General features: G+C 45.7%; 1 protein-coding gene across 1 annotated transcript in view; it reads left to right on the top strand.

The window, feature by feature from the left end:
• The window catches only part of LOC139057129 (uncharacterized), a 118,682-nt gene extending 97,878 nt beyond the window's left edge, over positions 1–20,804 (top strand). Inside the window, exons 5-6 of the mRNA XM_070534907.1 lie at positions 15,211–15,253; positions 20,453–20,804. Coding sequence (XP_070391008.1) covers positions 15,211–15,253; positions 20,453–20,576 — 167 coding nt within the window. The 3' untranslated portion in view covers positions 20,577–20,804. The remainder of the gene's footprint in view (positions 1–15,210; positions 15,254–20,452) is intronic.
• Positions 20,805–25,710: the final 4,906 nt, after the last annotated feature.

Genomic DNA, 25,710 nt, shown 5'->3' with positions numbered 1-25,710 from the left:
AGTTGCAATTTTTTTTCTGTTCGCAAAATTCAATAACTCGATGCTTTTTCTAAAAGCAAAAAATTATAAATTTCGCAATGATACGTATGCTGCGTCAGTAAGTTAAGTAGGCAGCACATAATTAGGCTAAACCAGAGGAATATCTGCAGGTAGGGATTTATACAAATGTACAAAGTATTTTTAAAAAATGTTTTCTCAAATGTTTTCAGTGTGGAGTAAGGAGTTGCATATGCGTCCAGCGCTGATTTCCAGCGCTTAATTTTTGTTGAACCTTGATGTAACAAAGACCTAACACTCAGCACTCTACTTTGTTACATCAAAGTTTTTTTTACAATGGAACACTGCATTCTACTATACGTGCCGCTCATACGCCCCAAAATTTTGGCCCCTCTAAGGAAGTCATTGTTCTCTAAGTTTTGTCCGAAACTTAGATATCGCTACTTCCAACACTCGTGAAACCAGCAGCCACGTCGGCTTGCCGCCTTTACACCGGCCGCAAATTACTTTTAAAAAATGTGGCACGCGCGGGCCGTGTATAATGCACTCTGCTGCGCGCGGACAGCCATATGCGCGGGCACGGCCGGGCAAGAGACGTCGCGCGCTCTCCTACCCTAGCGCGCGCTTAATCACGGGACGTGGACAGCGCGAATAAAGCTGCCATCCTTCTCGGCTCACCCTCGCACCCTTTCGTTCGCAATTAACCCCAGCATGTGGGATGCAACGGGGCACTATAATTTTTGTCACACTTGGACTTTAAACCAAACATCAGGGCGATGTCGAAAATTCGCTTGGGGTGTCCAAAAATTGCTATCGCAATAATACACTATGGAGAAAGGTATTATGGAAGTTATCTGTGGATGGGTCGAAACCCCCTAATTTCCCAAACACGCACCCATCCACTGGCACGCTGCACACATGGATCCCGCACGGCACGCTGCATCATTAAGGCGTATCGTTCTTCTCTAGCTCTATGATCATTTCTGCAGTAGTCACTTGGCGAGAAGCTTAATTTCCAACCTATGCGCAAGTGTCGTACTTGAATTTCGAAAGTACACGGACCATATATATGTTGGCAAAATAATTGGAACTCCCTATCTAGACTCGCCAAAATTATACTTAGCTGCTCACTTGAACTCATAAGAATATACTACTCAGCCGAGCTCACTCGGGCTCAAACTTGCCAAAATACTGCTCAGCTGGGCTCACTCAGACTCATGGGATGATCTGAGGGAGTTCACTCATCAGTGAGTTTGCCAGCGTATGATGTGTGCTGAACCACAAACCTGGCTTTCTTGAATAAAAACAGTTGGTCGCTGCAGCATATGGGTGCACACAAGTGTAATTCAGAGAGCGCAGCATTGTAAAGGCTGCCACAGTTACCATGCCATGCTGCAGCTCATTTCAATCATGTCAAATGCAATACCCCTGCCAGCTTTTAGTCAGTCGATCAAATGTGATTGCTATTTATCTCATCACAACACCTCATTTTCCTGCCTAAGGCTTTGGGTGAATTTTCCTTGGCATCCATTTTGTTACTCTTTTGTTACAGGTTACCAGTTATCTGTTGCCTATACGAAATTTGAAGTTGTGCACATGTCATGTGGACTCCATGCCAAGCTCGTAGTACTGCATGCGTTTTTGCAGTTAGGTCTAGAGTTACAGAATCGCATGTGGGAGTTACTTTAGTTAGCAACTGTAGCTTTGGAACAAACATGTGCATGAGAGGGTGCTTAAGTGTTACCTGTCAAGACTGGGAGCACCAAGGCAACTTGTGCAGTAAAGGCATGGGTAGTACGAGCCCACAAATTTTACCAAGTGTGGCTGAGGTGATGCGTCTAGACTTCACTATGAAGAGAGCCAAATAAAAGGTTGCCTATCCATCATACCTATTCTGGAGCCTTTTCTTGAGCTTTTCTAAAACATTAAGCTCAGCGTGTACACTTTATCACAGCATAATTATTACATATGATATAAAACATTGTATTGTGCAGTTTCTCCAACTCTTCGTGAAGGCATCTATCCATAGATTAAACAGGAATAGGCTCAATGTTGACATATCTCCTCAGTAGCATCTCCAGGACCTCGTAATGTCACAATGAATCACAGACATTATTTAAGTGAACTCCAGAAGTGAAGCTCTTCGTTAACATTGGCTAAAATTGTATTTTTATATAGCAAAGTAATCATGCATAAATCTGTATGTCATGGCAGAACACATCGTTTCTCACAGACTTTAGTTTACAATTGTTTTCAAGTTCAGGAAAATTGTGCAGTGGGCTAGTTGGTTCGACATACTTAACACTGTTGTGCGGAGTGACGAAGGGACAGGACTTGAGCGAGAAAACAACACACGACACCTGAGCACAAACTATCAAGTGCTGATTATCACAAGACAATGATTCTGCTGAAAAGTAGGAACCAAAGGAAAAGAGAAGTTGTGGAAGCATACAACCTCAAGGTGGACCCACAGGGCTCATGTGTCAGCCCGCCGTCTATTTCACTCAGCAATAAAGAGATTAGCATAATCGCTGACAATAGAGGGTGTAGGTAGACCGGGAAGAGGACTCCTGTGCATGCGTGTAGGCTTTATGTACTCTTCACTTGCAGAAAAATAAACCAGTTCATAGTTTGTGCTCAGGTGTCGTGTGTTGTTTTCTCGCTCAAATCCTGACCCTTAATCGCTCTGCGCAACAGTGTTAAGTTTTCAGGTTGTTCGCTTTGTGATGTAGGAAGGGTAAAATTGATGGGAAATCCCAATATTCTCGGGCATATCGCGAAAAATATGGCCCAAGTCAAGTGTCATTTTAGGCTCCACTGTCCCCTTTTATAGGGCAAATAGTAACAGTTTGAATTCTATGGACGCTGGTTGCTTTTTCTGACTTAACCTAGGCGGTGATCAGCTCTCAGTTGAAAGGAACAGGTAAACAGGAGGACTTGCCACATAAGTAGGAGGTAGCAATCCAGACTTAAGCTTAATATACTGCGTGCTTCCATAGCCCTAGGGGGCTAGTCTGTAAGTGTTGACTAAGTGGACTGTCCATTCCAGTACACGCTGAATGAATAGAGCACAAGAGCCCACGGTGACGATTGCCACTTGCTCTACCAGCTTAGAGCTCTACCTAATCAGTGTGTGCTGAAATAGTCCAGTTAGTGGATCCTTACAGAATCCTTCCCTCGACTGATGTTTCTGTTGGTAGGTTGCAAGTATTGTACTTTCTTTCCTTTCATGTGGGTAGTTCCCACATATGGATGTAATTTAACATATTGTATTCATATTGCCTTTGGTCTATAAATTTCTAATTCATGCTTATAACCAGGCCTACCAGCTCTTGTCCTGCATATTTATATAGCCTTCTCATTTCTGCATCAACACTGCACATATTTATAGCAAATTGGAGTCATTCTCCATTATACCCTCAAGCACTTGAAGTAGACACTGCAATAACCCCAAGGGAGGGGGGACAGTAACACAAAAACCTTATTGGGCTTGTAGTGCTGCTGAAGGATGCACACATACCATTTATGCTAAAATTCTCGGCAGACATTCCAAAGTTTGCATGAGTTCGGCTTTAGCTGGCTAAACTGAATGATTCATATTGAAGCCAATTCTTGCAACACTTGGTCAAACTGAATGAAACTGGACAGCACAATTAGTTGTGTTCACCTACCATTTATACGACTGCTGCCCCGAGCATTTTTCCTGTTACTTTGCCTTTCGTTTCTGTACTACCGAGTTCAAGTGCACATGTACTTTATCACTGTAAAAGTGAAATGGCTTCAAGGCTTTTCCTGGGCATTCAACAGTCACTATTTATTCCTATAAACCTTCCTGCATGTGAAGGCAAAATAAACTTATTAATTCATGCTGGAAGTATAAAAAGACAGTTATTTGCACAGAAAATGTTTATTTTGAGCACCGAGGTTCTTGCTGATGTAGATATGGTGCTGGCTCCCTCCTTGCCCGAAGCAAGTGCTTGCTGTACACAGCACCAGATGATGGCTTCCTAGGTCAAAAGATCAAATTGAAATAAGAGGCATTTTGTTTAGCTCCGGAAAGAGAAAGCAGGATTGAGACATTAACATGTATAAAAAATACTTGTCTAAAGAAAAATTAATACACAAGCAAATTCACTAAAGAGGTTCACTTTCAAGAGCAAAAGTATGGTTACAATGAAAATTACAAGGAAGCTTCACTGCTCATTGAGGTTTCGGTTCAGTAGTTATTGAGCCACGAGGGTTAGCATGCTACATATTGCATATTATGTTTTGTTTGTAGAACTATATTGCACTTTGAACAATGTAGTGCCTATTTAAATGAACTGACAAGGAACGCTGAAACTCCAGGCTAGTTGGGTCTGCACAAGATATGATACACACTGTACTGCATTCATTTAGTGTTTTTGTCACTGATCTCATGCACAAAGGTCATTCACACCTATCCTACATGAAATGCAGTTACTTCTTTGAAGCTTCATCTAGTCCTTGAATTTGCTGCATGCTTATGTCTAAGGGAGTTTGTTTGGTTCCTGTTAATGTAGTACATCTAAGCAACTGCTATCAAATGCCCATAGTGTTCCCTTGCATACACAAAGCATTTTTGGCCCTTTCAATGCACAATACTGATTACATTTGACACTTGGGGCTCGTGCAAGGCGCCATTTAGTATTATATGCTTGTCTACATCTGATAATACCTTCATAGCTGGGTCATTGCCATGCCAAATGCCTTAGTTATTACTGTGACCATCTCACACTTTTCCTTTAGAATCTTCTTGTCCACTTTTAAGGAAGCATCCCACGACACAATGTCTCCATCCTAGTGGTGCTATGGAGTTAACTTATGTGCTAGTTGTAGCATATGACGTCAACTGAAGGCCACTGAAGATAAAACTTTCTGTGAGAATTCCTTTTGCACAAAAAAATGCAAACAATACAGAATAGTCAAAATGTAGTTATCTGGCAAGACTGGCTGCATCCATCATCTTTGTTTGGTGCAATTCTGAGGTGGCTCCATGTTACAAGATGCTTGGCGATTATTGCCATGTGACTGTTTGGGACTCTATAAAACACAAGAATTGCCCTACTCTGGCTTTTCTCTTTGTGCAGCGGCCAACGTTATTATTCGTCCAATCGCACCCTGTACCGTTCGTGTGTCCATAGACTAAATTCTTCACCACATTGCTTTTGCGGTATTTCGTGAGTGACCCATGAACTCATCTTGGGGTGGGACTTCTTTGGCGTTCGCTTCTATCTCTTGTCGTCAGCGCCTCACACAACTGGATGCCACTGGCAATTCTTTTCCTAACCTCGAGGAACGCATTCGTCTCGTCACCTCTTCCGATTACGTTCTTTGGCCACCTAGAGAAGAGATTATAGGTGTCAACTCCTGTAACATCGTGTATGGCGGCGTATTCTTTCTACACTATGACCATACCCTATCTCAAGCAATTCTGATTACCCCTGGCCTTATTTGCTTCTCTGAGGGGTCTGCATTGCTTACTGCAATAAACCAAATCGAACCCCAACTGTTGCCTCGTGGATCAATTGTCATTTGAGCTGTTGACACTCATGTCGTTACAATTGTCACGAAGACAGCTCAGTGTGTTCTTGCGTCTATTACCGTGCGCTGAACAAAGTCGTGCGCAAAGATGTTTACCCCGTGTCACGGATGGATGATGCACTAGATTCACTCCATGGTGCTGAATATTTTTCTAGCCTTGACTTTAGACCAGGCTACTGGCAAATACCGATGTCCAAATCCGTCAAAGCAAAAACAACATTTGCTACCCCTTTGGGCTCTACGAGTTCAGTGCGATGCCTTTTGGACTCGGCAATGTGCCTGGCACATTCGAATGCATGATCGATAAGTCTTATGTGGCTTGAAATGGAAAACCTGTCTGTGCTATCTCGACGACATTGTGTTTTCAACCATGTTCTCAAACATTTGCAACATCTTGATGAAGTCCTTGCCTGTCTTGCAAATGCTGGTTTGCAGCTCAACACACGCACACGTGCGCACGCACACACGCACACACATGCACACACACACAAATGCAGTTTGGCCAGCAAGGCCATCAAAGTTCTGGGGCACATAGTCAGCAAAGAAGGTATTCGACCGGACCCCGAGAAGCTTACTGCCATCCTCGAATTTTGTGTCCACTGCGTCAAAAAGACATGCACAGTTTTCTTGGACTTGCTTCTTCCGGCACTTCATATGCAACTTCGCTAATTTTACGTCCCCGCTCCATCAACTCCTCGCCAGTAATGCGCCCTTTGTTTCGTCCGACAAATGTGAACATGCTTTCCTGCTTTTGCAACATGCCCTGACGTCAGACCCAGTACTGTGCCACTTTGATCCGACTGCGCCCACCATCTTTCACAACGACGCTAGCAGTCAGTCTCGGTGCCATTCTACTGCAATCTGACAAGACATTCCGAGAACGAGTAATTGCTTATGGTAGTCGTGCACTAACCAGTGCAGAAAATTACTACAGCATAACCAAGCAGGAGTGCCTTGCTGTTGGGCAGTGCAAAAATTTCACCCATGTCTTCATGGCCGCCATTTCACAGTCGTTACAGACCATAACACACTGTGCTGGCTTTCATCGCTGAAGAATTTATCAGGTCACCTGGGTTGCTGTGTGCTTCACCTACAGGAGTATGATTTCAATGTCACCTACAGGGCTGCAAAGAAGCATCAAGACACCAATGCTCTCTCTTGCTACCCTCTGCCGAATCATGACGATTCACCATAACCTCTCCGTGATTGTGTACGTCCTGAGTCCTCTTCATCGGCTTTACCCATTGTAACCCTCGAATGGCTATGACACGACAGCCCATCTGCCCTTGTGTCCCACTAACGCATCGACCCATACTGCTGAACTATTCTCCAACGCATGGAAGATTCTTCGTCACCTTCAAATGCCTGACTTCGTCGACAACTTAATCAATTCAAGCAGCACAATGGGGTTTTACATCGAAACATTTACCAGATCGATGGCAACAAATGGGTCCCGGTCATACCATGTTCTCTGCAATGTGAGGTGCTTGAAGCCTTTCACGATCATGCGACAACTGGTCATCTAGGCTCCCACTAGACTTACAACAGAATATGAAGTCGCTGCTCCTGGCCTGGCCCATCTTCAGCCGTTGCGAAGTATGTTGCACCCTGCGTTCATTGTCGAAGCAAACCCAACAGCTCCTTCTGGCTCTTTACAACCTCTGCCCTGTCCCGTTTCGCCTTTTGAAGTAGTTGGAATAGACTTGTACGGTCCTCTTCCCATGACCTTACATGGAAATTGTTGGATTGCAACGGCCATAGACCATCCAACACGCTATGCGGAGACAGCATCTCTACCATCCGGGACTGCTGCTGAAATCGCCGATTTCTTTCTACACAACATTATCTTACACCGCAGCGCACCGTGCGTTCTCCTCAGTGACCGCAGCAGTCTTCCTCTCTTCTATCCTTACCGAAGTTCTGTGTACCTCTAACACAATTTGCAAGACGACTTCCAGTTACCATCCGCAGACCAACAGGTTGACGGAGTGTTTTCACCATACCCTCTCTGACATGATTGCGATGTACAGTCACGTGCAATATGAATTGCAATACCGGTGCCCGTGGTCGAAGGGGCTCCAAGGCTGTACGGCTGTGCAGACACATGGTAAGTTCCAGACCGAAACACAGCTTCAATTAGTGGTGTCTATTAAACTGCTATTTCACACGTCAGAGCTGTTGCGCAGCCGTGGAGCCCCTTCAACCACGAACAAGAGTGTTGCAAGTCATATTGCATGCGACTGTACATCCACCCTGGCCGCACGAACGGGGATGCAATCCTGCCGTTCATGACATTCGCCGATAACATGGCTACGCAACGTACTACTGGCTTTTAACATTTTTTCTTCATCTCTGGCTGTTCACCAAGTTTCATTCTTGATGTATCATTCCTTTCGACTCCTGTACCCCCATCAGTTCCTTTCTTGGAACAGTTTGTGTCTCGCCTTGCAGAGTGCAGACGCCTCGCCCCGCTTAACACCGGCGTCTCCCAGGACGCTCGCAAGTTTTGTAACGACTCGACCCACTGTGCTGTGACTTTTTCTCCTGGTGACGAAGTTCTTTGGACTCCTGTATGCGTTCCTGGCTTATGCAAAAAATTTCTCGTGTTCGACTTTCCACGGTCATTGAGCAGACATCACCTGTCAATTACCATGTCTCGCTTGTAAGAATGCCACCCGATTCCCGTTGCTGTGGCACAGAGATAGTGCATGTCGCCCGCTTAAAACCAAATATTTGACGCATTTTATAGTACTTACGCGCTGCCAGGCGGCCGCTTCCACAGCGAGAGAGAATTAGCATGGGCACAACACATGCCTGACTTTCAACTTCATCATCTGCACATCTTTTCCATCTGCATATATCATCACCAGCAGCACAGTTTAATCCTCGAGGTAGTTGTCCGAGCTTGGCTGGAATAAAGCGGTTCCTTACGATATATATATATATATATATATACACACACACATCAAGCTCGGACTACTACCTCGAGGATATATAAATATATATACAGTAAAAGCACATTAATTCGAACCGCAAGGGGAAGCCGCTTCAGTTCGAATTAACGAAAGTTCGAACTAACGAAAGTGAAGGAGGGCAACAGTACACTGTGATTTGGAAGCAGTAGGGCATGTCAGAAATTTGGCGTGTCAGAAAATTATGGCGTGTCAGAAAATGATGGCGTGTGCCCGCGGCACACGCCATCTTCAAGTCGAAGCTCTGGGTCCAACTGTGCCACACCACCGATGTCCACCGAAACGCACGTTAGCCGAGGCTTAACACCATCACAATGAATCGCGACGGCCGATACCTCCTACGCTGAAAACAGAGGTGCACAACCGATGAAGACTGCCGAGACAAAGACGCTGAACATGTGAAGGTGGCGGAAGCCCTGATTCGTTGGTTCTTGATTGCAAGCGCAGCTGCGACGTACTTGATTCGCTGTGTTTTGGAGCTTGCAGTGCCATCTCCGCACAACATTAGCAGCTGTACAAGATCTGCAAAGCCTCTGAGATTCGCAACGGCCAAGAAATCTCGGAGGTTACGTAGAACGGGGAGGCGGCAGCCGCCGCTGCTTTCTGGCTGACCCTGCGTCGGTTACATTTTTTCCGATTTTGCCTTCTCTCGCCGTTCTCTCCGTTTCGGGGGCAATACAGCCTTGTGTCGGCTGTATTGCCTCCGAACAGGCGCGTTTCTCTGGCCGTGTGCCAGGCGAGCGTAGTTCGAATTATCCGTTAGGGAACCTTCTGGCGTTCGAATTAACGGACTTTTTTTATACATAGACTTCTGTGGATCTTGGCCGGACCAAATCATACAGTTTGAATTATCCATAAATTCGAATTATTGAAGTTCGAATTAACGAGCTTTCACTGTATATATATATTTCTTGCACTTCAAGAAACTTCGCTTGACCTCGAAGACTTGAGCACTGAAGTGACGGCGCTAAGTATATACAAGACCTCATAGTAGGAGACAGTTCAATTTCACAGCCTGAGTCCCCTTGCTGGTGTAATCTTCCTTCGTGTAATTGTCGCATACTTGGCTATCACTAACACTGCTTCGCCTTTCTGCAAAACTACAGCCTCTCTCTTTTTTTTTCTGCTAGTCCGAGTATAAGTGCTGCCGCACATGACTGCTGTTGACTCCGATTTCGAGCGAATCTGGGTTGGCCTCATTACGGTTACTGAGTGAATTAGAGAGAGAGAGAGAAATAGAAGAGAGGAAAGGCAGAGAGGTTAACCAGACGCATGTCCGTTTTTCTACCCTGCACTGGGGAAAGGGGTATAGGGATGAAGAGAGAGATAGTGTTCCACAGCTATCATGCACTAAGATAAAAAAAAAACAGTTCCGTTACTCGAAGAAAACCTAGTGCATATTGTTTCCAGTAAAGCGGAGTAGCAGCCAGTAATTTAATTTGGTAATTACAATTATCTAACTCGAGAAGTACTCTCATAATTTTCAAAGTGTCAATGAGACATTTGTTGGCATCCCAAAATGACATCTAACTGCAGTGTTTTCAGCCACATACTAATTGCGTACAATTTTACCGACTGGAAAATAACCTCACGAACTATGAAAAACACCATGTGAGTGAACTCTCACCCGCATCATAAAGCAGTGCCCTCAAATAAGCTGATTGAAAGTAACTGCACTGCCTATCGCAAACCCGAAGAGACAGCGCAGCACCTTGATATTGGTACGGAAGGAGCCCCAACAGCAGGTTTCGCAGCTACTCTTTTCTCTCTACGTCACACTTATCATCTCTCTCTCAAGGCCGACTGCTAAATGATAACAAAAGCCCCTTGATAACGCAGCCAAAGTGCAGCTCTGACCACACACGAAATGTGAAGAGCAATGTAATAGGCACAGAATGTTTCAAAATCTAGACTTTGCTCGCACCGCATCGAAAGAGTGCGGGCGAAGTTACATTTCACACCAGAAACTTGCTTCGGACCAAAGCCAATATAATGTGAGCGTTTTATTTTTCATGAAAGTGTATACATGCTGCAAAAACAGGTTCGTGTCAACAAATAAAAGCGAAATAAACACACTGGAAAGCGACCAACTTGTAGAGAAAAGACAAAACCAATGCGTTCACGAAATAAATATACTGCTTCTATGAGCCGAACTGGCAATCAGAATGTCGGCACACACACACACACAGACAAAAAAAAACTGTGTGCTCTTACTATCTATTAATTCGTAAGCCCCGTTGAACATCAGAAAAAACATGTGTTAAACTGAGCCACTTACCCTGAAAGGGCTGGTACATTACGACGAGTCCATGGTCACTCACTGTGGAATCATAGTCCTCACTAAATGGGCCGAGGTCCACGAAGCCGCTCAACTTGCCAGAGGCTTTCACACTAATGTTTTCCGAGAGCTTTATCTCATCGAAGACAATGCCACCGTGGCAATTGCATGCATCCATTTCATCAGTTTTCTTTTTCATGGCCTCAAAAACAGTAGCATTGAATCCAAAGGAGCTCTTAAATCCAGCCATGTGTTTGTCTAGGCAGGACTTGCTGGGGAGTGCAAGTATCTCATGCCTTCTTACATGTTCATAAAGCTTGGGACTTTTCATGCACATGAGTATGCACTCCAACACCCATGTTCTGTCATACAACATGCCCCTCGTTGACTTTCTAGTGGCGGCCTCAAAACATGCTTTCACAGTGAGGCGTTGCTTCGGAGGAAGACCTTTGATTCTTTCGTCCAAAGTTGTGGAAGAAATATTCTGGTTGATCGTTCTAAGGTCTTCTACACTCCTTTGTGCTTGCGCCAGTCTTTTCTTTGTTCGGAACAATTGAAGTGATTTCCTGGCCATGCGACGCTTGAAATTTGTCTGCTTGCTTTTTATTCAATCTATACATTTGGTTTTTAACAAGTTTCCTGGTATACTTGCAGTGCAAACAGGGCTTTCCATCGGGGCTGACCACACGGCAGTTTTTTGCGAAGTGCTCTGAACCAAACTGCACGCACAGACCGCCGGTGACAGGCTCAATGCCACATCCTGGACAAAGTTGTAGTTCGTCGACCTTCTTCAATGCCTGGGCAGCATTGCACTCGTTGTTTACACTGAACTCTTCTGTCTTAATGCCGCGGCAAAACACGGTGCAAATATGAGAATTTTGCTGCGTAGCAGCAGCTTCCGTGGACGTCGAAAAAGTAACGTGTTTTACGACACGGACATCGCCGGCTGCGTGCCGGTGTGCCACGCGAAGCACAAAACAGTGGCATCACATGGCAGCAAAATCTTGCTGCAGAATGCCGACGGTAATTCGATTTCTCCCAACGGGCGCGGTCTTTGCGGCGTTTCATCAGTGCAGGCCTGTGTTTCGACGGCTTCAGCTTGGTCGTTGTTCGTTCGCTGGCGGGGCATCGCTGTTGGCCATGTTTCTTTCTGCTCTCTTTTTTGGTAGTTGCTTCGTGAAATAAGGTGGTGCGTCGGGAAAAATAGTAGGAATGGCATCCTCAGTAAGCGCCGGACGTTCACGGTCGAGCTCGACAATCTCGCCATTAATTACGTGCTTGAACTTCCTTTGGATGAACCGCTCGTCGAAGTGGCGAGAGCACACAACACAAGTTTCACTCAGCACTTTGTCGTCTCTCTTGATGTTCCTTGCCCATGCCTTCAAGCGAACAGTGCCGGATGGAGCGCGGAACAACGACACCTTTTCTATAGACGACTTGTAACCGCCCTTACAAAGGGGAACAAAACATGTCCTCTCTTTTTTTGAAGGCATTATCACAGAAGTTCAACATCGCATCGCACCAAGCCGTGGCACTGCGGTGCCAACGAAAATAAAGGCTGCAACAAACTGAACTACGTCGGTACACGTGCTACCCAAAACTGACGACGACTTGTTGGACTTGTGTCTGCATTCCTTCGGCTGGCGTCAGTAACCCGCCACTAGAGTTACTGTATATGCTACCGCTACCTTTGGTAGCATATACAGTAACTCTACCCGCCACAGGAGCGCAGCGCCCTCTTCGAACTACTACGCCAAGCATCCAAACTGGTTTCTCCGGCGCTTCGGGAAAGGGCGCCCGCTCCCGACACCTTCTTAGGATAACCTTCTAGCCTCTATACCCATGCTGGGACAACCGCCCCCATTGTTGACCTCCAAGGGCGACAGCGACGCACAAAAGGCACGAGCTGTGGTTGGCTGAGCAAAACTCGTGAAAAAGCAACAAGAAAAAAAAAGGCAGGAGGAGGAGGCCGTCGGCGCCTTCGTTCCTGGCTACCTTTTCCGAGCCGATCACTAACGCGGGGGATGGATGAGACATTGGGAGAGAGAGAAAAAAAAACAGTTCCGCAAGTCGGAGAGCGTGCGCAGCGGGAGTACAGTCAACACCTCCTAGACTAGAAGGCCGGAGTGCTCGGCGAGTGACGTCACGGGCAAGAGGCCATCGGCACGCTCGGGGATACGGGTTCAGTGAAGGGATCGCGGCTTGGTTCACCTAGCAGCCGTATGCTTTTATTGACCACTCCACACGTTTTCTTCGGTCGAAACTGCGGAATGAGCAGCAGGCACCTTACAAAGCATTTATTTAGAGGCACAGATACAAAACAGCTTTGTAAAGCTTGTGCATGTATTGATGCCAGAAGCTTTTATAGCATCGCGCTTCGTCGTCTTTGTAATGTACGTTTTTTGTGAATTATTATTATTATTTATTATACCCCATACTTCATACCTATTACTTCAAGTAAATTGAATCCATAAAAACCTCTTCTTCCGTATTTTGTAGTTGTGGTTTTTACGGCACGGCAATGACGAATGTAATGCACTCGATTAGCTTCACAATTGCGTCTGAACAATCTTATTGGGGACACATGTATTTATTGCAATCTAGATTATGGTCAAACGAATAATTTCGCTTTCGACGCACTAATTACCGCAGTCCACTAATTTACAACAACTCAAATGAGTTTAGAAATGGGATATAAAACATTTGTGCAGCTATTTACACGAAAACAGCTGCCTTATTGCGCAGAGTTTCAGCTTTTCTCTTCTTTTCCTTAGCATTGGCATCCAATATTTTGTCATTCATCTTGCAGCAGTAGTTCTTTAATAAAATATTCGTGCTACACCACAAAAGGTGCCTTAACACAAATTCAGATTTATGTCTATCCTCGCAGGCGTCGAACTCTGAGGAATCATCACTTTCTGTAAATGCACTTGCTGTAATTGAGAAATTAACATTTCCGTATTTTTCAAAAGTAACTACTTAAAGAATTTCTGAACATCTTACCCTGGAGTGCGCTAATACAATGAAGTCTGCACGTGGTAGCGCCCTAATCCAGGCACTCTGGGCTTCTTCATCTTGCGGAAACTTGAAGACATTATTTTTCTGCCTTGATTTGTACATGTAATTGCTCCGGCAATTGGGCACGCAGCACTTAATAGGCATATCTTGGCATGGCACTCCACATTCCGGGGCAATGAAGACTCGCGGTACACGCAATCGCAAGCACAGCACAAGTGTTGAGACTACATGCACTGGTCACGTCTAGAAAAAAATGTGCGTTCGGAAGCATGCAATAATAGCATGGCCGAGCATGCCGGGACTTCTTTAACCCCGAAGCTATTCAAGGAACGGCAGGGCTCCTGGAACTAATTGAATTGTTGTCGCCACTTTCGTCCCCTCGGTCTTCTCCGAATAGCCGGGATTAACCATTGTATATCTTCCGCGCTTCATTTTCAAAACTGGTGCGCCGCTCGTAGCTTCGTAGCACGCTGCACGGAACTTCTATGTTGGCCTCTTGTGCGTGACGTCGCTCAAGGGGAGAGGGTCAGCCAGAAGGCCTTAAGTTCTCTAGAGGGTGTTGGTACAGTCCGAGCCTCCCTTCCTCTCGCTCTCACATTTTCCGAGCCTTCCGGGGGAGTTGCGGAGCTTGCGGGTGCAGCGAGTGCAGAGATCGCGCGGTGTTCTTATATCCAATGGTGGGTAAAGATATTGTTCGATATAAACGCACGAATTTCCATACTTTAACTCAGAATTTTCAAGGGGATAATTTACGAGTTCGATACAGACAATAATTGGATATATGTGGGTTTGATATATCCGTGTTTGGCTGTATATGTGGTGGTCATCTGTCACATTACACGTCCTTGACACCATTTAAACACTTTCATAGTTTACGTACCTTACAGGGAATATTTTCGGCCTTTATCTAGCCTCGTTACATCTGACACTTGTCACTCATGGCATCATTGACTTCTACACACCTCTGGCACTCTTTGGCCATCCCTGACCGTTGGGACAAAAAAAAAAAACACCATACATCATCAGTAACAAAAAACTTCGGTAAATTGGGGAGATCAATATTCCAAATATTTGTGCGAAGTTGAGTGCGTACATCACAGATACTTTGCAAACAATGAATACTCGAAGTAGTGTTCGGGGTGATCAGCTGTGCGACCTTGTGTGTGCGCTTTGTGAAATATCAATAAACTACCCCAAGGAGAAGTTAACGTAAGTATTCGCAAGTGACGCACTGCCATCATCGGCTACTACGTCGCGATGGAACTCCGCCTTACACAAATGGTGGGCATCTCTACTTCCATGCTTCGCGAAAATATACCGTTTCTGTCTTCAATAGAAGCTTTACAAGTAATTCGCGGACACGCTTTTTGTCATATTTTCCAGGGGTCATACAATGTTTTGCGGGTGTTCTGGGCGAAATGAAAAGGTACGTCATTTATTTGGCGAGATTGAAATGATGCGCACGCGAATTGTAAAGTGCCTGGGTTATATGTAGCCTTTGCATTAAATTGCAAACGCAAGAGCTCCAAAGCACTCTTTGTTTTACGAAACGTGCATAATTTAGCCCGCTGCCTTGACCGAAGTACAGACTCCGACAAGGTCAAGTTTATGAAATATGTAGGGAAACCTATGGCAAATTAGTGTGAAAAGGTAAATGTCAATGGCGAAGTTAAATTTTTGTATAGAAAGAAGGCAATTCTTAAACATGCGAATGTTTGCGCTATGCTGCTGAGCGTCTCGAGCTGCAGGATACACGAACTTCACATTTCGGTAAAAAATCAGGCTGACGTCATCAGTCATTTGCAGGCTAAACTGAATAATGTCCTTAAAATATGTAATATGGAGCACTTCAGACTATATGTGATTGATGTTTACCAGCGATGCGATATTCCGCATTCAACCGTGACACAACTACAAATGCAACCAAAATTAGACTTAGCAACGATGGCCGCGCATCTATGGAAAATATGTGCTTAAATTTATATGGGCGTGGGTTAAGTACAACTTTTGCGAAAAGGCTATTAAGCAAATGTCCCACTGACGTTATCAACTACGTATTCTAATGTCGCGGAAGAACTCAACGTCTGGATCTGCACGGCGAAGTTCTTAGTTGCGAGCCTTTCTCAGGAATCGTTACCAATTTGCGTCAGATAACCATTGACTCATTTTTGTCAGCCGAATCAGAGCTCCGCAATAAGCCCGCCGCTCAATCTCATTTTAATGAATGGCTTGCCCATCATGAATTAACACGTTTTCCATCAGTCTTACTGCTGATGACTGCAGAATCTCAAGACAAAATGACAGTGATGTAGATGTAGCTAACCCGCATTTCGATGTTAATCAAGTTTACGAATGATGTCGTTTATGTAGCCTAAAATGAATCAAGTTTATGCTGAAAAGAGAAAGAAATGGCCGCAATTAAGTTAAAAGGGAACGTCTTATTCAAGAAGAGGCTGGTGTCGTACTTGACAAAGAACACCCCCTTGTCGGCTGCAGCTATTTATTTATGAAGACTATCGAGGCATTGCAGGTAGGCTCACATCTCGCTTCCCTCTGGACACGCCGCACATGAGGAGCCCGTGTATCGCAGGTTCGATTCTTGCTTGAGGGAAAGTGTAGGATTTTGAGATCGGCCCATGAAAACATTGAGATAGATCAGAGAACAGGAAAGAGAACTAGTCGGACATTCTATGTTCGCACCAAATGAAAGTGTTAAAAGCGGACGACCACAAACGGGAATATGCGAGTTGCGGCTTACACTGTAGCATTTGCAGCACATTGACAAACGATCAGAAGTCAGTGGTGAAACATTACTTTGCCTTATAAGAATATTAAAAAAAATATTGCGTTGGGGGAATATCAGAATTCGCGGATACGAGTAGTCAAAAGCAGGCGAATTTATTCGTGTGTTCTTAGGTAGCACGGCGAGACTGACTAGTGAAAAAAAAAGACGGCTTGTGATCGACTTTAAACATAGAATCGCTGATTCCTGATTTAGAAAACTACGAAAGCTCCCGAAGAATGAATGTCTACTGGGCGACCAGCTTTGCAAAACAAATGAGTTGTTACCAAGAAAACATGACTCGTTGTGGCGTCAGGTATGATACTCCTGCATGATTACACCGCCAAAAACACCAAATGACAAAATACAAGCAAACAACGGCTTCCATAGCAAAACAGAAAACTTCTGAATAACCATTTGCGTTCACATTTGAAAACTTGCGATGCGTTAACAATGGCTTGCTACGAAATCTGGTGTATATTGACGTGTAAAATATGCACGCGCCCTTGATAAAGTTATTCTCAGATTTAAAAGAAAATGTGCAGGCAGGTGTGTTACTTATGGGGTCGCGGGAATTGGAGCCGTATTCCGTGTCAGCGCTACGAGATGCCGCCCTCGCCAGCTCAGCCAGGTATGTGCAGCCTTCTGCGTCACCTTTCGCGGCGCGTTTCCTTTAGTTCTAGCGAAGCGAATACCGTAAAGTTAGCCATGAACATGACAGTGCTTGGTACTTGAATGTCGCTAGCGTGAAGACGCGGGACGAATTGCGCAAGTCGCTGCTGCAACAGTATCTGTAGGAAATGGGCCAGCATGCTTATGTTCAATAATTTAAGCATAATGTTGTACTGAAGCTGGCTGCAGCTTTCCTCTGCAACTGTATACCCTTTGTCTGCCATTCTCGTCTTTTTGTTTATATGAGCCAAATAAATGTTTCCTGCGTTACAATATGTTGCCCAGACACTTCATAAAGAAAGTTCCAAACAACCCAGTAAGTAGAAGGTACCCCGCCAATAAGTAAATTAGTTTGGTGAACACTGGCCACTCCCAGCATACATGCGGGTATTTAACTAACACCCGAACGTAGCTGTACGAAACATTTAATGTCAACCAGTGCAGGAGTTCTGTCCTGGAACCACTTTCAGTGCGATTGCTGGCGCCAGCAGAAGCAGGTGAGTGCAGCCGTGTTCTTCACGGGCGGCTTTCGTGGTGCGTGCACCGTCGCGCTAGGTAAAATTAAATACCGCAGATCTGTTCATAAACATGGCCAGTGTGATTCATACGTTTGCGCTAGCGCTATACAAGTGTTTCATGGACGAAAAACAAAACAGCGCGAAAAGACAAGCCTCGTTCTGGTGCTTGTCTTTTCGCGCTGTTTTTCGTCCACCATAAAACAGCTGTATGGCGCTAGCGCGAAAACCAAGCGATCAGGAAATAAAAATTTGACCTTGAAATAAAAAACAAATCCGGGCACCTGCCCTTTCGGGTACCCGGGGGACGCTAGAGGAGACTTTGTGCTAAAAGCACAAAGAATCCCCTTGTCCCCCGCGCCGTCCAAGTGGCGGACCACGCCGAACCCCTTCTGCTCTGCAGCTCGTCGCTGGCTGCAGAGCAGGATTCCAGGATTCGAACGTGGGTCCTTGCGAGTGCCGGCTCGACACTCTACCACTCGGCTAACGGCGCGGCATGGCAATCGCCTTACGAAAGACGGCAAGGCTGATGCGAATTCTGCTATCGCATCGGCCGCATCACGCTATCGGCCGAACTGCCGACTACATCATCGCCTGCGTGTTCGAGCATCGAAGATGGGAGCGCTCCCGCGGTATCTGCAGCAGGCGAGGACGCTCGTTTAATTCGCAGGAAGGGGCGGTTTGTGCATGAGCGAGCCACCTTTAACGGCTATACATGTGCGAATAGTGGAAGAAATGCAGATCGCATAGGAGGGGCTTATAAAACGAAACGGCGTATTCCGACGGGCCGTACGGATGCTTGATTTTTGTAAGAGCTAATCAACATGATTTGGGATTATGATGCAGCAGCCGTTTTTCAAATTAGCTTATTTGTTCAAATGCGGTAAAATAGTGGAAGTAAAAATATAGAAGATGGAATGTGCTACAGTTAGAATTCCTGTGCCTTCCCGTGCCTTTTAAAAAGTTCAAAGTATCTCCTTATGGCACAAGTGGTTCATCGCTCAATAAGAACATGGGATGGAAAGGGATTATTTTTTCACAAGAAAATAGTAAAATATATTTGCCTCCATTTTTATTTCCTGCACATGTTATTAAAATCTAACACGTATGAAAATTCGCCGCATGTTCGTTGTGGTTGGTTATATTCAGTAACTATGAGCCTTGTGTGACCACTTTACAAGCAACATAAAATAACCTCGTAAAATGTTTTTCTTTGGCGAGAACTCCGCCGTTCTCGTAAAACAGGTTTTATAATATGTTTCCATTCATTTCTGCCAGTATTTTTCAACTGCTATTTCTAAAGTGGCTTTATAATCTTGCCAAGGTAGGCCAGCATCATGCAACTCCAAATCTTTGGCATGGGCTGCCATAAAAGCTGCTCGCGGCAATTCGCGGGAATTCCTACATGAGTAGCAGCAGGATCCAACAGAAACTGACATTTAAAGCTCTCTTCCGCCATTTGGTGTATTGATCCTATATTTTCTGTAGTAGATGCGTTTCTAGATGCGATGAACAAGGCAACCTACGTTATAGCGTTATGTACACGTCTTGTGTTACACGTTACGGCAAATGCGTGTTTGATTTCATAGTTACGTCACGGTTACGTCACATATCCCATATTGTGTGTGGTACACGTGATCGACTGACGGCCAGAAGCAGGTGAGTGTAGCCGCAATCTTCACGGGTGGCTTTCGTGGTGCGCGCACCGTGAATGAAATAGCGCCGCGCTGGGTAAAATATAGAATACAGCTACTCATGGCTGTGTTCATGACATGGCCAGTAGTTGCATCTGAGTCACGCTTGCGGTAGCGTCATACGACTGCTTCATGGTGGACGAAAAGACGGTGCGAAAAGACAAGTCCCTTCTGGTGCTTCTTTTGCCCACCATGAAACAGTTCTATGGCGCTAGCGCAATATAAACGCGGTTCCTGCGGCTCGGATCGCAAGCTCGCACCTGTCACGAATGAGTTAGCGAGATGAGAGGCGCACGCCTCATTGACAGTGTTGCATCCGTGGCGGTGCGCCCAGCGCGATTCGCCCGCGCAAACGCTTTGCCATGTTTGGCTTCAACATAGCGAGGACGCTTATGCCTCAGGCTATGCAATGTCAGGCGACGTAAGGAATTTACTCTGCGTTCTGCGCAAAGCGGCTTACTCCGCCCGCTTGGATGGGTAGCTGCTAGCACGTAAAACATGAAAGCAACCAATGCACAATACAGGTGCCGTGAGTACACACTGTACAAAAAAAACGTAGAAATCGTTGAAGATATTGACGCGTGTAGACCTCCCTGTACGTACGCCAGATGAGTGACAGCCATTCCTGCTAAACGCAACAAAAAATAGGCGCTCAAAAAAACTTTTTTCAGTTTCGGAGAGGCACAGATCCTGAGCATGTCAGAGGGGGCGTGGCTGGATGCTGCCTAGGTTTCGAAAAGTCTCGATATTGAGGTAAATATTTCGCGTGCGCGCAAATGAAACACAGGGCCATGTTAAGGAAAGAATAGATTTTAAATTACACAAAAACAAAAAATAGATTTTTTCCGGAAATTTTGCCTACCCTGTTCCCTTAACTCGCTCCGAGCCCGTAAAAAATTCTCCGGGAGAACACGCGCTCTTATTCCACCGTATGTCTGCTCCCTCCCCCTTCACCTTACTAGGGCAGAGGAAGTGCTGAGGAGGCTTGGAGCTGAGGTGGCCCTTACACTGGCTTATCTCAAGGTGGAGCTGGTCGCTACGTGTCCATACCGCTCTGTTCGTGTGATGGAAGCAGATACCACCTAATAAGGACATGTACTGGTTTAAAACCAGAATGCTCGCGTCTTCTACTGCAAGCGGGCCTCTGCTTCACTGACAAACAGCTATGGCCGCGGGATACATGACAACAGATTCTGCAAACACTGCTTCAATTTATTAACACGGCTCACAACACATATAATACACATACACACCAAGAATTTTGCCTTAAGGGCAAATCCTTATTGCAATAATAAATGTGCCACATTGGCGAGACCAACGGGTATAGTTCGATGCATTGGCGGTTTGACACACTAGTGTAGCCACCATAACTACGTCCTGCTATGCACTCTGTCGTGCCTGGCATCGAGCAACGCTCGCCCGTGCACCCATATATTAGGCTAAAATGCACTTGAAGGGCATACTGGAAGTTGCATGTCTTCTAGGAAGCGTTTTGAACGCACTGAAAGGGCACATTTTATGCACTGGGAGTGTCTTCTTTTGGCTCTAAAAATTTTCAGGTGGGCTCATTAATGGCCGAGGTAGAAATATTGCAGTGCCATGAACCCAGATGTCAGCAGGTGGGCTCCACTGTCATGCAAGGCACTCTCCTTGCCATGTCTAGCCTTCGGAGATGAAATTGCTTTCCCGAGTTCTCCGATACCAGACATCGAGGATCGCATGGTGGATCTGTTGCAGGCCCCGCCTTTATTAATTAAGAGATTCAGCTCTTACGTTTCTGTTCCTGCTGCCCGCACGCTTGAGCAGGAACTTTTTAGTTTGAGAAATTCCAGATGGCAGCCCCATGGTAAGTCGCTGTAGCAACCGAATTGCTCATTGATTGGTAACCTAACCAAGGAGGGGACCAATTGATGATGTCGCCGATAAATCAAAGATGGCGGCCCACTGTAAATCAATAGCAACACAATTGATGATTGGTAACGTGATATTTGACATCATAATCTAAGACGGCTGCCTAGTGATGACGTAATGCAATAAAGTGGATAGAAACGAATCCACAGGGTCATGACATCATAGTTTAGGAATCTGAAGTTAGTAATGGCGACCAAATACGGGTGCCAATGATATCCCACATGCCCATATGGCTGCTAGAAGTAACCCCATATGGCTGCTAGTAGTAAATCAAACAATTATGACAAAATGGAAGCATAGTTTCGAAATCTGAAATGTAAGATTGCGGCCAAATGAGGTTGCCAGTGAGTACGTAATGCTCCAATAAGACGGATTGAGGTGAAACCGCATGGCTATGACGTCATGTGACGAAGTGGTGCCATAGTTTCGGATTCCCAAATCTAAGTTGGCTGCTACCCGAGATCGCGTCATTCGTTTACTTGGGTTAGGTTAAGTTCCAGATGGCAGCCCCATGGTAAGTTGCTGTAGCAACCGAATTGCTGATTGATTGGTAACCTAACCAAGATGGAGACCAATTGATGATGTCGCCGATAAATCAAAGATGGCAGCCTACAGTAAATCAATAGCAACACAATTGGTGATTGGTAATGTGATATTTGACATCATAATCTAAGAGGGCCGCCTAGTTCTGGTGCTAGTGATGACGTAATGCAATAAAGTGGATAGAAACGAATCCACAGGGTCATGACATCATAGTTTAGGAATCTGAAATTGATTATGGCGACCAAATACGGGTGCCAATGATATCCCACATGCCCATATGGCTGCTAGAAGTAACCCCATATGGCTGCTAGTAGTAAATCAAACAATTATGACAAAATGAAAGCGTAGTTTCGAAATCTGAAATGTAAGATTGCGGCCAAATGAGGTTGCCAGTGAGTACATAATGCTCCAATATGACGGATTGAGGTGGAACCGCATGGCTATGACGTCATGTGAAGAAGTGGTACCATAGTTTCGGATTCCCAAATCTAAGGTGGCTGCTACCCGAGATCACATCAATCGTTTAGTTGGTTTAGGTTAAGTTCCAGATGGCAGCCCCGTGGTAAATTGCTATAGCAACGGAAGTGCTCATTGATTGGTAACCTAACCAAGGTGAAGACCAATTGATGTCACCGATAAATCAAAGATGGCGGCCCACAGTAAATCAATAGCAACCCAATTCGTGATTGGTAATGTGATATCTGACTTAATCTACGATGGCAGCCTAATTCTGGTGCCACTGATAATGTAATCCAATATGGTGGATAGAAGCAAATCCATAGGCGACATAGTTAAGGAATCTGAAATTCAAGATAGCGACCAAATACGAGTGCCAATTATAGCATCATAATCCCATATAGCAGCTAGAAGTGAACCACATAATTATGACAAATGGAGGCATAGTTTCGCCATTTGAAATCGAAGATGGCAGCCAAATGAGGTTGCGATTGAAGACTTAACAATCCAATATGTTGGGTTGAAGTGGAACCTCATGATTATGAAGTCATGTGACAAAATGGTGCCATAGTTTCGGATTCCCAAATCTAAGTTGGCGGTGCGGTGTGACATAAACGAGATCGCGTCATTGGTTTGGTTATTCATGTGAGAAAATGGTGCCATAGTTTCGGATTCCCAAATCCAAGTTGGCTGCGCGGTGTGACATACCCGAGATCGCGTCATTGGTTAGGTTACTCATGTCACAAAATGGTGCCATAGTTTCGGATTCCCAAAACTAAGTTGGTGGCGCGCTGTGACATACCGGAGATCGCGTCATCGGTTAGGTTAGTCATGTGACAAAATTGTGCCATAGTTTCGGATTCCCAAAACTAAGTAGATGGCGCGGTGTGACATATCGGAGATCGCGTCATCGGTTAGGCTAGTCATGTGACAAAATGGTGCCACGGTTTTGGATTCCCAAATCCAAGTTGGTGGCGTGGTGTGACATACCCGAGATCGCGGCATTGGTTAGGTAAGGGTAGTCATGTGACAAAATGGTGCCCTAGTTTCGGATTGCCAAATCTTAGTTGCTGGCGTGGTGTGACATACCCGAGATCGCGTCATTGGTTAGGTTAGTCATGTGACAAAATGGTGCTATAGTTTCGGATTCCCAAAAAATAAGTTGGTGCAGTGTGACATACCGGAGATCGCGTCATCGGTTAAGTTAGTCATGTGACAAATGGTGCCATAGTTTCGGATTCCCAAAACTAAGTTGGTGACGCGGTGTGACATATCGGAGATCGCGTCATCCGTTAGGCTAGTCATGTGACAAATGGTGCCATGGTTTCGGATTCCCAAATGCAAGTTGGCGGCGTGGTGTGACATAGCCGAGATCGCGGCATTGGTTAGGTAAGGGTAGTCATGTGACAAATGGTGCCATAGTTTCGGATTCCCAAATCCAAGTTGGCTGCGCGGTGTGACACCCGAGATCGCGTCATCGGTTAGGTAAGTCATGTGACGAAATGGTGCCATAGTTTCGGATTCCCAAAACTACGTTGGTGGCGCGGTGTGACATACCGGAGATCGCGCCATCGGTTAGGTTGGTCATGTGACGAAATGGTGCCATAGTTTCGGATTCCCAAAACTGAGTTGGTGGCACGGTGTGACATACCGGAGATCGCATCATCGGTTAGGTTGGTCATGTGACGAAATGGTGCCATAGTTTCGGATTCCCAAAACTGAGTTGGTGGCGTGTGTGACACCCGAGATCGCGGCATTAGTTAGGTAAGGGTAGTCATGTGACAGAATGGTGCCATAGTTTCGGATTCCGAAAACGGAGTTGGTGGCGCGGTGTGACACCCGAGATCGCATCATCGGTTAGGTAAGTCATGTGACGAAATGGTGCCATAGTTTCGGATTCCCAAAACTAAGTTGGTGGCGCGGTGTGACATACCGGAGATCGCGTCATCGGTTAGGTTGGTCATGTGACGAAATGGTGCCATAGTTTCGGATTCCCAAAACTGAGTTGGTGGCGCGGTGTGAGATACCGGAGATCGCGTCATCGGTTAGGTTGGTCATGTGACGAAATGGTGCCGTAGTTTCGGATTCCCAAAACTGAATTGGTGGCACGGTGTGAGATACCGGAGATCGCGTCATCGGTTATGTTGGTCATGTGACGAAATGGTGCCATAGTTTCGGATACCCAAAACTGAGTTGGTGGCGTGGTGTAACATACCGGAGATCGCGTCATCGGTTAGGTTGGTCATGTGACGTATTGGTGCCATAGATTAGGATTCCCAAAACTGAATTGGTGGCGCGGTGTGAGATACCGGAGATCGTCATCGGTTAGGTTGGTCATGTGACGAAATAATGCCATAGTTTCGAATTCCCAAAACTAAGTAGGTGGCGCGGTGTGACATACCGGAGATCGCGTCATCAGTTAGGTTGGTCATGTGACGAAATGGTTCCATAGTTTCGGTTTCCCAAAACTTGGTGGCGCGGTGTGTCATACCGGAGATCGCGTCATCGGTTAGGTTAGTCATGTGACAAAATGGTGCCATAGTTTCGGATTCCCAAAACCAAGTACGTGGCACGGTGTGACATACCGGAGATCGCGTCATCGGTTAGGTTGGTCATGTGACGAAATGGTGCCATAGTTACGGATTCCCAAAACTGAGTAGGTGGCGCGGTGTGACATACCCGAGATCGCGGCATTTGTTAGGTAAGGGTAGTCATGTGACAAATGGTGCCATAGTTTCGGATTCCCAAATCCAAGTTGGCTGTGTGGTGCTACACCCGAGATCGCGTCATCTCTTAGGTAAGTCATGTGACAAAATGGTGCCATAGTTTCGGATTCCCAAAACTAAGTTGGTGGCGCGGTGTGACATACCGGAGATCGCGTCATCGGTTAGGTTGGTCATGTGACGAAATGGTGCCATAGTTTCGGATTCCCAAAACTGAGTTGGTGGCGCGGTGTGACATACCGGAGATCGCGTCATCGGTTAGGTTGGTCATGTGACGAAATGGTGCCGTAGTTTCGGATTCCCAAAACTGAATTGGTGGCACGGTGTGAGATACCGGAGATCGCGTCATCGGTTACGTTGGTCATGTGACGAAATGGTGCCATAGTTTCGGATACCCAAAACTGAGTTGGTGGCGTGGTGTAACATACCGGAGATCGCGTCATCGGTTAGGTTGGTCATGTGACGTATTGGTGCCATAGATTAGGATTCCCAAAACTGAATTGGTGGCGCGGTGTGAGATACCGGAGATCGCGTCATCGATTAGGTTGGTCATGTGACGAAATGGTGCCATAGTTTCGGATTCCCAA

The sequence above is a fragment of the Dermacentor albipictus genome, chromosome 3 (genome assembly GCF_038994185.2).
Source record: "Dermacentor albipictus isolate Rhodes 1998 colony chromosome 3, USDA_Dalb.pri_finalv2, whole genome shotgun sequence".
NCBI lineage: Eukaryota > Metazoa > Arthropoda > Arachnida > Ixodida > Ixodidae > Dermacentor > Dermacentor albipictus.
This window is presented reverse-complemented; position numbering and strand designations above follow the sequence as displayed.